Source organism: Erithacus rubecula (assembly GCF_903797595.1).
Source record: "Erithacus rubecula genome assembly, chromosome: 3".
In the NCBI taxonomy this organism is placed as follows: Eukaryota; Metazoa; Chordata; class Aves; order Passeriformes; family Muscicapidae; genus Erithacus; species Erithacus rubecula.
This window is the reverse complement of record NC_136689.1, coordinates 6,102,502-6,116,658: the sequence shown is the minus strand read 5'-3', so window position 1 is coordinate 6,116,658 and position 14,157 is coordinate 6,102,502. Positions and strand designations below refer to the sequence as shown.

At 38.0% G+C, this 14,157-nt stretch overlaps 1 protein-coding gene across 13 annotated transcripts in view; it reads left to right on the top strand.

The window, feature by feature from the left end:
• Nucleotides 1-14,157, top strand: part of KMT2C (lysine methyltransferase 2C) — a 190,884-nt gene that overhangs the window by 92,470 nt on the left and 84,257 nt on the right. For all 13 annotated transcript variants that reach the window (XM_079301725.1, XM_079301717.1, XM_079301728.1 and 10 more), the window contains exons 7-9: nt 9,936-10,098; nt 10,760-10,931; nt 13,504-13,618. In XM_079301725.1, the coding sequence (XP_079157851.1) occupies nt 9,936-10,098; nt 10,760-10,931; nt 13,504-13,618 (450 nt within the window). The remainder of the gene's footprint in view (nt 1-9,935; nt 10,099-10,759; nt 10,932-13,503; nt 13,619-14,157) is intronic.

Here is a 14,157-nt window from a genome sequence, read left to right as displayed (position 1 = left end):
ATTGGTTTTAGAAAACAGTGCAATCATCTTGATTGTTTTAACCATCTGAACAGCTCTCTACTACTACTGGACTGCTCACTTGAATTAGCTGAGCAACCCATGTCTCTTGAGGAATTTATTTGTAGATGATGATGATGATGATGATGATGATGATGAAGCCCAGGAACCTCAGTGAAGTGGACTCTGCACTGTTTCAGCATGGGGACAGTCTGTGTTAGGGCTTGTGACCTTACAGCCTGCTCTGTGTGGAAAATGCCCTGTCCAGAGCATAACACAGAACCCACAATAGAACTTCCAGAATCTCAGACTGGCTCCTGCTCTCTCTCCAGGCACCACATCTTTTGTTGACCCAATTGTTTCCTCTTCACTAGCTCTGATGTATTATTCATGTTATTTCAATGTGGTTTTACTTTTGATAAAGGAATGGGATTTCCCCATTTGACTGTAAACATGGTGAGAAAAAGCTTTTAGGACATTATTCCAGCCCTAGTTTAGCTGTAACCAGCTGAAACATATATATCAAAACCTCCTTGTCCTGTCATTAGAGATTAAGGAAAAGCATTATGAAGAAATAGGACTGTGCTTGGTTTGACTTTGTGGCACAAATAAAAGAGAAACTTAATTTAATTGTTTGTACCTTTACACATAACAATGTTAAAAAACATGGTAGTAGAGAAAAATAGGTTTAATGTTAAAGAGATCAAGTAGGAATTGGTACTGGAACAGAAGAAAATACATACATTTACTGAGGGAATGTGTGACATATAAAGCATATAACACTAATCTCTGGCAGTTTTTTCCATTTTATGGCACTAACATTTCTATAATTAAGAGCAATGGAATTATTTAGAGGAAAACTATTATAAACCATTCTTTTTTTAATTGAACAGCTGTAATTTCTACCAATGGAGCAAACTATATTATAAGAAAATGATTATTAGTTGAAAATGCAAAGTTAAATGAATGCAAAATTAACAAACAGATGGTGAAGAATTATTGTGCTTTATTTTACTCCTGGGTAAAAGGGCTCATGCAGGATTGTAAAAATGTCATCACACTTCGTAAACCTGAAAGCAAACAGAATTTGCAGTTGTGCACATCTGTTTTGGGACACTGCTAGAGGGTTAGAAGAATCAATGTTGTTTTCAAATAAGGGTATTCATCAAAAGGATATCATTTACTTAACAGTTATGGCTTCTGCTAAGCATCAGACTTAATGTTCTGTGGAATTCATTACAAAATTTGGCAGCTTTTTTCTTCACAAGCTACTGAGGCAACATTCTGCAAAACTGAAACAAACAGCCCCTTCTTACCCTCACCTCCCTGAAGCCCAGAACAAGAGTTGAATAACGTACTTCAATGTTTGACCACTAATTTTGCAGTTTTAAATTCTAGGTCAAGATGGTGCAATTCACAATGTTTACCTGAGAAGTACCAGGGAGCAGGATGGAATGACATGGGGCTTATTTATTTATTTCAGTGGCTAGTGAGTTAAAGAATTATTATATAATGTTTGGGAATACTATGTCTTGGGAAAAGCAATGGGACAAATACATGTAAGTGACTAATTCAGTCAAATTGAAAAAAAAAAAAAGCTAAAAGCCCCAGCCAGATAAAGCATGTCAAGTTTTTATTGGGAAAGAAATTATATTAGTGTTCAAGCTGGTAGTTTCAAAGTATGCCACCTAATTGCTTTGTTTGAGCTCAATTTACAGAAATTAGCAGACTGAAGATGTAGGATTTTGTTTACGGTGACTTTGTGCCATTTGGAGAGTGCAATTTAGGAACAGCCAAGGAAATAGGAATTATGAACAATAAGGTACTGATTGCAGTCAGTGGGGAAGGAATACTAAGGAGGTGCTCACTAATGAGGAAGGTATTAAAGACAGGAAATTCTTTCATTTTTTTATGTTTCTACATAATCCAGAGTTTCTTGTCACTCCATCCCTTCTATTACCTTGTAAATTATATGTGTCATTGAGTGTATGTACTGACTTTGGCTGACATTAACTTTCTGTTAAATCAGGGTAATATATCTACAAAATCTTTCTTAAAAGAGTGCATTATTAAGATAATAAAATGAAAACACAAAGTAAAGCCATGTCAGAAGACAGGTTGTCTGCACACAATTAACATCCTTAGCACACAGTTAGTGTCCTGTGCACACAATTAATGTCTTTTGTGTCTAGTCTGATTATGCATCTTTACTTGCATGGTCACAGGCAGAAGAGTTTGTGCCCAGTTCAGTCCATAGGGTGAATGTTGCTGTCTTAGTATAAACCTCTTCAATATTCCATTTTTTCATTACTGTTCAGTGTGTAGGTATGTATATCCAGATACTACTGAAAAAGAAAGAATTCCTCATTTCTATGTACATTTCTATTTTACAACGTTTTTACTATAATGAACATGTGAATAACTTGTCTGTAATTTTTTTTAAATAGCAGATTTATGTGGCCTTCTTATGTGTTTTAGGCTACATTTTCCCCTAGAGAAGTAGAACTCATTTATATCTGCTTATTTGGATGGTAAGTTGAAAGGGTTTCAAAAATACTCAGCATTAATTAAAAAGGGTGCACTGATATTGCAGTTCTTCCTTCACTTGCTTGTGGTTGAGAGGCTGAATTTTTTCAGAGCAAAGAAAACTCCTGGCTTTAAAGAGTAACATTAAGAACGAAAAAAAATTAAGAAAAAATTTACTTAATGCCCTGCCCAGTATCATCTAGGAGCTTCATGGAGGAAATGAAACTACAACTCTTTTGCAGGCCATTGCTCAGTTGCCATGACTAAGTGCTTTTCTTCTCCCACAAGCCATCCACAACCTTTTCCAATATTTCCTTTTTTTTCCCCTCTGTAAATTGAGCACAGTCTTACAGTAACAGGTTTCTTTAAAGCAGCAACTCCTCTTAAAAGATCTATTTTATGCACAAAATCCACATTTGATCTGTGATCCTCCCTGTGTTTCAATGCACACACATATGTACATGCGTGCGTGCCTGCTCATTCCTTTATCTGTGTCTCCATGTCTCTATCTTGCCTTGTAATTTGTCTGCCTGTATCATTTCCTTTTGTCAGGGAGAAAAAAGAAAAGGCAGACCTCCCAAACTGCAGGTTTAAAGCCTTTGTGGCTGCATAAGAGCACTGCTATTTGAGCTGGCTGGGTGATAGTGATACAGCACTAGGTGTCAGAGAACAGTGTATTTTTCCTCCTTCTAATCTTCATCCAGTTTCAGTTGCCTTAGACTTCTGACTTACTGATATTTTTAGCCACTTCCACGCTTCATCTCTCCTTAACATTTCTTTCCCCTTTTGCCTAGGTGCTTTGTGAATTGTCCCATCACCATTTCCTGAGTCTTAGACCTGAGTTCCCTTCTGTGTTTATCCAGTTTGAGTGCCCAGGTTTGATTAATTGGCCCTTCAAGTGTTATCCCTGCCCCTCCTCAGCCTCCATCTCCATCCATGGTTTCTCTTCCCAGTCTCATCACATTCACTCACACTGTGAATCCCTTTTGTCTCTTTGCTCCTTACTTGTCCATCTGCCTGTGTACTGGATACTCCTGTTCCCCAGATGATTAAGTGACAGTAGTATCAGGATCCTTAGGGATGTCTGCTTTCCATTCCAGTGGCTTTTTGAGCTTAGGCTTAGAGTATTTATTACAGACTTCCTCCCTCTAATTCTTGTCAGACTGAAGGAATCTTTGATGGTGGTACTTGATGTCCAGTCGATGCTAGAAATTGGAGAGGATCAGTTGTGATCAATGACAGTAGGTTTTTCTGTGATTTTTCACTGACAGAATTGTGGGAATGTTTTACATTAAAAAAAAGGAGATCATTTTCTCAAGCTTGGTCACACCTGGATAGATCTGGAGGGAAAGGGCAGAAGTTGTATCCCTCATACTAAAACTCATGAAAAATTGCAAGTCCCATGAATGAGGTTTTTTTTAAGATGAGCAAAATGTTTTTGTTAATGACTTTTCTGTTCTCAGAAATAGCTGGAAAGTTTTGTTGAAGCGTTCAAAAATATGTAAGAGAATTTAGAGATGTGTTACAGGAAGTTTAGCCCAACTTTTTATTTTTCAGAAAACTTGCAAAATAGAAGAGGATTTGTATGAAAGTATTTTTAAACAGTCTTCATTAACATCCTTTCTTTGATGGTGATATGCTAACAAAAACCTTGGTGTGGCCTTTGCTGTGGTACCAGTAGAGAACTTGTGTCAGCATAGGACAGCTCAAGACTATCATCTAAATTTTGACCCTGTGGGTGTCCCTACCTGTGAGCTGTGTTCCAACTCCAGCTGCTGGCAATGGAGATCTGGCCAGTATTGTCACTGGAGCCTGAAAATGGACATCCACTGTTTGGCCAACTGAATTGCTATGAAGTAAATTCCATAAAATGACTAAGCCTTATTAAGTATAATGAAGTTTGGATGTCCTCATCAAGCCTTATGTCGTTTGGAAGAACAATGTGCCTGTATGAGCAATAAATTCTCCTTCTACTTCGAATGCCTTTATAAATGTACTTATGGCATAACCTACAGAATCCCTGTATATGATTTAGGAGTTTAGGTGCTGGATTCGACAGAAAGTTTACTTCATCCCAGTATGTTCTGCAATGACCTGTAACAGATGCCTAGAGATGATCATTAAACAACAAGCATGTAGCAATGTTTCCCTCAATTATTTTTTCTTGAGCCTCCAACAATTTGTGGCTCAGCCCATGCTCTGCCAACACAAAGAAATGTCTACACACACTTCTTAAGACCTTCTGAGCATGAATCAAATGGAACTGGCACAATAGTCTGTTTTCTGAGCCTGCCAAAAAGCAGCCTCAAACCAAAGCTGATGGTTTCTGTTCTTGCCTTGTTTGTCCTGGAGTTGCTGATGCTGAAGCCTAATAACCACAGTTTAAATTACATTAAACATTATTGACCTTCTTGTTGTTGACAGTCTAACTAAACAACAGGCTCGTGCGTGTTCTCCTGCCACGGCGGATATTAGATGGGAATTAAGGGAGTTGGTTGTTAGCTGTGGAAAAGCTTAGCCTCACTCAAAACATTTACATTACCCTAAATCTTGTAGAAAGCAAGGAGATGAATTAAAAAAAACCCTTTTTTCCTCATGAAAGTGTGAAAAAAGCAGTGAAGTCAGAGTCTGTGAGGGAAATCATATGCATGCAATTATTCCACTAGTTTATGTAATGATGAGGAGAGCACAGCTCTGAGGCACCCAAAGCATTCTGAGGAGCTTCTGGATAAACAGGATTTGGGAACATTGCAGGTTTTGAGGAAGAATTTGTGTGCCATTAAGTTTTCAAGTTTCAAATAAAAAACTGTAGCTTACTTAGCAAACTTGATTCTTGCAAGTTTTTAACCTATTCGCCACTGTTCAAAAAAATACCCCTCCAAAACTTGAATGCTTTTTTCTCTGAATTCTTAAATGTTTAATATTAACTCAATTTATTTAATGTACTTTTTAATGAAGGTGAAAAAGAGAGGCAGCTGGTAGGAATTAAAAACTAAGTAGTGACTTGTAGAGAGCCTGAAATTTCCAACTTAAAGGGACTTCTGCTTTATGCCTTGATTACATGTGTTGAGTCACTGTGTTAAGGTTTGAGGAAGAAGAATAACTGATCTATGCTTGACTTGCTTGTTATAAATTGAAGTAATTTCCAAATTTGTCACATGAGTCATATAAAATTAAAAATCTAGAAAGTAATTTGCAGTACTCCTGGAAAGGTGTTCGGTTTTAGTACTTCTAATCAGTAGTTAAGGTGAAGGCCATTAATTGTTTTTATGTTGCCATCTTACTGCATTGTGCTTTTTAGTGCTTTATGGTACTTAAACCAATGTATTTGACATGAGAGGTGCTAATGGGCATTAGTGTCAGCAAGCAGTATAAAGCTTTTTCTAGATGATGGAGTAACCAATGAAGATTATCAGAACTAGCAGAGAACATACTTCATTTATCACTATTTATATAAAAATTTCTTCATGCTCTCAATAATGACAGGTTGTTAGGGTCCAGTTCTCTTCAGTCACAGTTTGTGCAACAGCATTCCCAATAGTTAAACTGTCTGAAATTTGTTCATATAGGTAATACATTGAATTGTTTAGCCAATAAAATAATGCAAAAAAAAAAAAGATAAAACTTGACTTCTGATTAGTTTTTGTACTATCTGGATAAACTCTTACATTGTCTTACAGGGATGTTTTTTAAATTTGAACTTGCACGGGATTTTGGAATACTCTAAAGTGTGAAGCAGCAGGAAGGTTTGAAATCTGCAAACAAAAAGCTTGTCACGGTTTTCCAGTTAGGCCATCTATTTCCAGTAAAGCCAGTAGGATTTGTGACATTCAGCTGAGCTGAAAAAGGCAGAATGAACATTTTTATTTAGCTGATTTTGGTGCAATTGCAGTTGTAGCAAGAAAGTGTGAGTTTTTATCTTCCTCGAAATCTTCTATGTGGTTTCTGCCACTCCTATTTCATGGAAGATGTTTTCCTATTCTCCCATAGAGCTAGAATACAGAGGAGATGATTGATCAGGTTGTGTTTTCTGTTAGTTCATTTAGTTCTTTCTCTTCCACTTTATTTGTACAACAGTGTCATATTTGAGCCAGTAGGATTAGTAAATAAAGGGAATTTTTAAATTAAATTTTAAAGATGGCATGGCTTTTACTTTTGCAAATTAGTTAATTTTCTGTCTGAAAAAGCAGATTAAAAAATAAGTCAAAATTGCCAAGTAGAAAGAGGAGTGGATAGTTTTAAATGATGATTGTCACAATAGTAAGAAGTAGCAGAAGTAGGGATGGACTCAGAGCTTTCTTGCAGTGGACAAGTGCATAAGGAACTTGCTGAGAGCAGCAGTTGGTAGCCACTGAAGGATTTTCTGAGTAGGAAAATAGTCTGCTGGCTCTGTTTTAATTTGTTTCCTTGAGTGTACTATGAATAAGTAATAAACTATCTCTCCAGCTTTCTGACACCTTGTAAAGTTGGCATTTTTTTCCCTGTAGAACAGGAATGTAAAATTATTTGATCCATAAACAAAACAGTATTTGTCTTGCCTTGACAGCTTACCATTTTCCAATACCTACCCTTTGAATGCTTGGATTCAGCTTCTACCCCCTTCATATAACACCTTATTTTTTGCTCATACTAATGGAACTGGAGACTCCAGACTGTCCCTGGCTCTGGCACTGTCCTCATATGGGCATGCATCTCATGGACAGTATGATTTATTGCTTCATTCCATCTCCTGCTGTCAGGATTCCATATTTTAGCAGTTGTAAAGTAGGATTCGTTACTGATTTTATTCAGCAGAGCTTTTAATATTTGTGTTTAATTCAATACATTTCTGCTGTTCTTTCGGGGTCATAGCATGGGGCCTGGCTTCAGAGGAGTGTTGGCTTCTAGTGCTGGAAAAGTAACTCTTCTCACCAACATCTGCTGCCAAAAAAATCCCTTTGGGCATTAGTTTCTTCAGACTGCTTTATCTCTCTTACAAATTCAGCAAATGTTGATATTCTGTGCTTTTTATTTGCTTCAGATGATACATACCACATTGTTTTCAAAGTGTGTTTTACTTATCTGCCAAATGCTTTTCATTGCCAGTGCAGTTTAGCAGATGGGTTTGAAGGGTTCAATTACATGCAACTTTGGCTTCCATTTTTTTTCCAGCATCTTTATGTGGTTCCTTAAACCATCATCAACATTTTTCAAGGTTTTTTAGTAATCTTTTAGTTTGCTCATTTTCAATAATTTCATCATTTAGTCATAGAGCATTTGGGAAAAGTTACATTCTGATTTTGTATTTGCTACGTACCATGGTTGATTGGTGGTTTTGAAAAACAGATGTGGTATTTAAAAATGCCATTTATATTGCTATTTTACTCCATTATTCCCCACTTTTAATAAATGATGGATTATTTGAGTGCTTACAGTTCCTTCATTATTTTCTTTTCCTGATTAAATAGTCAATAAGGGTCAATGATGTGATCCAGCAAAGTCTTGTTGAATATTTTGAGGAATATATTTTGGACCTTAGCTCCTCCCAAGTTCTCCTTCTTTTTTTTTTTTTTTTTTTTTTTGTGCACTGAGTAAAATCTTTGAAAAAAGTGTGTCCTGTAAAAGTTGTGTCTTAGCTAAACCTGGTCATCTCCATAGGTTTTCAGAACATCAAGAACAAAATAGTGCAGTGGTTGTGCGTGGCTCAGTTTGGAGCTGCAGTTCTTGAAGTTGGAGGCTTTGGGCTGTATTTTCATGGTTTTACATCTGAGTTCAGGATTTACCTTGTGCAGCATCCTTAGCAAGTGCTCACTGAGGGTATCATTTTCTAAAAGGAGTTTCTTGCAGGACTTTGGTTTTGTTGGCAGTCCATAAATATAATTATCATTGCTGCTGTCTTGCCTTCCTTCAGGAGCTCCATGTTATTTATTTGCTCATCTTGTCCCCCCTTCTCTCCTCTGCATTTCAGCTGGTAAAGTAACAGGATGCACCTTTCCCTTACTGTCAGCAGGTGTTAGACATGGGTGGAGGTGAGATGTCCTGCAGATCAGGGGACAGACTAGGCATTGTAGCCCACAAACTTGGCAGTAGTTCTCCTTGGTGATCCCCTTTAAGTTCTGTACCAGAGCATTTTATCTCTTTACACTGCAGTTCTGTTCAGCATACACTAATATTTTTTCTGTCTCTTGTCTGTGAGTTGTGGTAAAGGCAGATATTTTTCTGAAGATGTTCATTTAATCTGGTTTTAAAGAATATCAAGGTAGCTGTTAACACAGGCAGCTTTGTGATTTGTGTTTTCATATGGGCTGGTTTTGATATCTGTGGTCTTGTACCAGCACTGTTTCATGCCTAATTTCACATCAGGCTTTGAAACAGAGAGGAATTATGGTAATAAATTTTGTCTGTATTCTAAGAATTAAGCAGATACAGTACATAACTTTTCTTTGATTTGGTTTATGTTCTTATTTGGATGTTACTTGACACTTCAGCTAGTAATCAAACACGCCAGTGTTAGTGTTGTACCTTTATTGTGAAAAATGAGAGTCCCTGAGCTCAGTTGTTGCTGTGTATTATGTATGCCTTCCTGTGAGCCACTGACCTGTTTTTTCTTCAGTTTACTCAAAATCTTACAGTGCTATGACTTAAAAAGTATTGTTGCCTTGGTGAAAAAGTGCAAAAGGATGTTACAGTGCTTCAGGGACTGTAATGAATCCAGGAAAGAAAAAAGACTGATTAACTGAATCAGAAAGGTGTGGGTGATTTTTTTACAAGCAGACTGATAGACTCTGCTCTCTCTTGACTAGAGAACTGGAGGATCATTGCATAGTTCTTTCTGAGAAATTATTTCTCTGGTGCCTAATAATAATGGTGCTTATTTATGAGTTCTCAAAGTTTGGTGGTGATATTTGTGTAGTCTTGAAAGGCGAGATGAGAAGCAAGTGGAAGGTTATGTAATGTATCATCGTCCCAGAGAGAATTGTGTAATGCCAGTAAGATTTTTGGGAGAACATCATACTTGATTTCCATTTGCATTTCTGATTACAGTGTCTGTGGTTTTACATTACAGCTTACAGAGCCATGTGGTTTTTAGTCATAACCTATTGACAGCATGGTGTCATCTCCCTTTATTTTCAGAATAAGTCTCCAAGCTCCATTACTGAAGGCATAGCTCAAGTTAGATAGCATAGAACAAAAATGCTTTTCTGTGACAGGAGGAATCTTTATCATCAGAGTGTGTTTAGATTGAGTTTAAACATTTTAAGTAAAGATTTGGGAGTACCACTGAAAGACACTCCCCACAATTTTCCTTCTCAGTATTCACTACCTCCTACTGGCCAAGGTGTTCATCTGCTAAATGGAGGAGGGGAACAGACCTGGCTAAAAATTTATAAGGAGAAGGAGTTTTTTAATGACTTGTTCTGTTTGTTTTTCAGCGATGTGCATTTTGTAAGCACCTTGGAGCCACTATCAAATGCTGTGAAGAGAAATGTACCCAGATGTACCATTACCCCTGTGCTGCTGGAGCAGGCACATTTCAGGATTTCAGTAACTTGTCCCTCCTTTGTCCAGACCATATTGATCAGGCTCCTGAAAGATGTAAGTACACAGTGTTCAGATGACACAATTAGTACCAGGTTTTAAGAAAACTGCACTGTCACAGGGTCAGCTTAAGTGTGCATTTGTTTAGATGCACTGTCACAGTTCATGTACACAAGAATTCGTGTGTGTTCAGGGATAGAAAAGATGTGAATTCTTACTCTTCTGTTTTTAAAGACCAGCAGTGCTGCACAGCTAAGTATTTTTCTTTTAATAACAAAAAAAGTAAGAAGTTTACTGATAAGGCTTGTCTTCTGTCAGCTTTTAGTTCAAACGAATGGACTTGCTCATCCTAACTCAAGTTAAAACAACCTTCTTGCAAACACTTCAGCTAAATAATAGATTTAGGTCTGTTAGGAGTTTTATTTTGTCCTTGTTCTACAGAGGAGATGGTTCCAAAGCTCTCAGCTTTCTCTTGAGGAGAATAAAACAGTTTCTTTTTGTAAGACTTCATTAACGTTTAAAATTAATGTATTTTTGTTATGAGAATATTAGTTGAGAAAACTGAATTAAAGCAGTAGCTATTAAATATATTAATTAAATTTGAATTTCTTAAGAATGATCAGGTTTTGTATGCATAAGAACGAAGTTATTTTTTGGGCTCATTGAATTGTTCACAATTTTGAATAAAATAATAATGGAAAAAATTATTTCTCTTTAGCAAAGGAAGAAGCAAATTGTGCAGTGTGCGACAGCCCTGGAGACCTCTTAGATCAACTTTTTTGTACTACCTGTGGCCAGCACTACCATGGCATGTGTCTGGACATTCAAGTCACACCTTTAAAAAGAGCAGGTTGGCAGTGTCCTGATTGCAAAGTGTGCCAGAACTGCAAGTAAGTGAGACTTCCAGGATATGGAGGAGGATGGTGTGAGATTTATGTGCTGTGATTTTGAAATGCATATTTCATTAAGTGTTTGGGATTTTTTTCCAAAAAGAGTAGATTATTTGCCCATCCTGTCTGTTACAATGCTGTATTAAGTAGCTGAGCAATTGGAAACTTGGTTCTGTTTTACCCCCGGAGTTACCATTATCTTTGCAGGTTCTGGAAAGCAGCAAAACATTCTGATTTTTTCCTCCTTTTATAGAGAAGGATTTTTCTCAAATATACCAGATGAATAATTTTAGTGTAGTGCCTTCACAGTCTGAGAGCATGTGCTTTTACTCAGCTGACAGTTCAGTTGTGTCTGTACCTGCACACTGGGCAGGTCTCCTGCATTACACTATCTCATATAATGTCTTTCAGAGGCAGATAAAGAGTCATTATGAAAACAAAACTGTGGCTTAGTTGAGTAAAGAAGCAAAGTGACGTGAGTGGCCCTGATGCAGTAGTTGCACCAGACAGAGACAATGAAACTTAATTGCTGTGGCACTGTATGGGTTCACTTAGAAAATTCTGAACTTAATCTGATGGGCACTGCAGGGTTCTTTCACTTGCTTGTTTTTTGGTTTTTTTTTTGTTTTTTTTTTTGAAGAAAAAGCTTTATTCAGGTCAGCTGGGATAGTATGAAGGAAAAAAATCCTCTCTAGTACTGCCTCATGTGTCTGATCAGTCAGTGCTTTCCTGTTTGCCAAGCAGAACACTTGGTATTTGCTAGCATTCACTCAACCCATTTCAAAAAAAGGGTGTTGTTCTCTGATCATACACAGCAGATAGCAACTCTCAGCAATGAAGCCAGAATAGAGAAGCACGTTGTAAAAAGTATCCCTGGAAATGTTGTACTGGGTAATTGCAGCATCTGCTAACAAATTTTCTCCTTACTGGCAAAGTGGAGAAAATATGATGTGTTCATACCCAGTCCATGGGATCACGTGAGATACATCCATGGGTCCTGAGGGAACTGGTGGATGAAGTGGCTAACCCACTGTCCATCATATTTGAGAAGTTTTGGCAGTCTGGTGAAAAGGAGAACTAGAAAAGGAGAAACCTAGACTGCATTTTTACAAAGGGAAATAAGGAAGACCTGGGGAACCACAAGCCAGTCAGTCTCACCTCCCTGCCTGCCAAGGTCATGGAGCAGATCCTCCTGGAAACTGTGGTGGGACACATGGGACATAAGGACATAATGGTGACAGACACCATGACTTCACTGAGGGCAGACAGTGCCTGAAAAATTTGGTGCCTGCTGTGATGGGGTTACAGAGTTTGTGGAGGAAGAGTAACTGATGTCAAGTGTCTGGACTTGTGCAAAGTGTTCATCACTGTTCAACACAGAATCCTTGTCTCCAGACTGGAGAGGAATGGATTTCACAGATGGAACACCCTGTGGATTCAAGAGTTGGGGTCAAGGACTCAAGTGGAGACCAGTGACAAGTGTTGTTCTTCAGGGGCTGGAATTGGGGCTGGTGCTGGTAGACATCTTTGTTATGGCATGGGCAGTGAGGCAGCTGATGCTGAAGAGAAAGGACACCATCCAGAGGGACCTGGGCAGGCTGGAGAGGTGGGGCTGTGTGAACCCCATGAACTTCAGCACAGCCAAATGCAACATTCTGCACCTGGGCTGGGGCAGTCCCAAGCACGAGTACAGCTGGGCACAGGAGCACTCAGAACAGGTTGCCCATGGAACTGGATGGATTTTAAGGTCCCTCCCAACCCAAACCATTCTTTGATTCTGTAATTACTTAATGCAGTACGGCAGTTTTTGCCATTATTGGAAGAGCAGCAGAGAAGCATATCTTTATGCAAAGAGAGAGGTTTTTAAAATACCAGGTCTCCAGGTAATGAGGTAGTATCTAGCATGTATAATGCCATATATTGCAAGGCTTTATCTAGGCAAATCTTGTTGCATGTTTACTGACTGAATTAATTTATTTAAACTAAGGCAGAACACAATGCCTTTAAATATTACCAAACTATTTGTTTTGTTCTCAGCAAATTTATTTTATCACTGGAATCTGTGGTGGAGCTCTGTAATACATCATTGTAGAAAAATGGAAATCTCTTCCTTTAATGTTTGTTTTGCTCTTACAGTCATACTGTCTGACATAGTAGGAGCTCTGATAGTCAGACTTGATGGCTCATTTTTTCCTTTGGAAAAATTACTGTCAGACTGCAGAAACAAATACAATTGGATATTCTCTTCAGAAAGAAATAAAATATATGTTGTGATTTGGAACTGATTTCAATACAGAAAGGTCATCAAATCTGTCTACACGTGTGTAAGTGAAGGTGGCCCAGTATCTGGTATTCAGAGTGGTTGCACAGGCTCAGCTCTTGGTGAATAAACATAGTGGTCTGCACTCAAATTTAAAAATTTATTTGAAGGCATTTTCTCTGGAGATATTTGTAAGAAGTGTTTGTATATTTTTATGTGCACACCTGTGTCTTCCTGTGTAGACTTCCCTTGATGCAGATATTTTCTTGCTGCTTATTTAAGTAATTTTTGATTACTCCTTACTTTCCTCAGACACTCTGGGGAAGACAACAAGATGCTGGTGTGTGATACATGTGACAAAGGCTACCACACTTTCTGTCTACAGCCAGTTATGGATGCCGTACCAACAAATGGTTGGAAATGTAAAGTAAGTGAGAAGGTTTCAGAGTAACTCCTTGTCATTTAGAGAGAAGAGCCTAAACTTTGTTATCCACATCATGCTGTTCCAGATGTATTGTGGATTGCTGTTGCTGTGCAATGTAATTTGTAATTTCTGAAGGAGTCCCACTTGGATGTAAATCTACAAGTGGCTCTACAGCTGCTCTGTGGGGGGAGCTGTCAGTGCTGTGGCTGAAGCAGCCTATATAGGGCAGTAAATCAGCCTGCATAGGGAAAAGAGAAGTGTAGGATCCAGGTGCAGTGGGTAACCTGCAGTTAATAACAGCTGCTGTCGTGATACAGTGGGAACTCAAAGCTATATAGTAGTATATGTAATCTATACTTGAAATCTCTTTATATTCAACTCCTCCTTGCTTACCAAAACAGCTCTGCAGCTCCTGGGTTCCTTTGTATTTGAGGAAGGCAGGATGAATTTGTTGTTTTTTCAGTAACTTTGTGAGTAATTGCAGTGTTATGTGGGAAATCTCTGTATATGAGATGGATGTAGTGTTACTTCAGTTTGTGGCA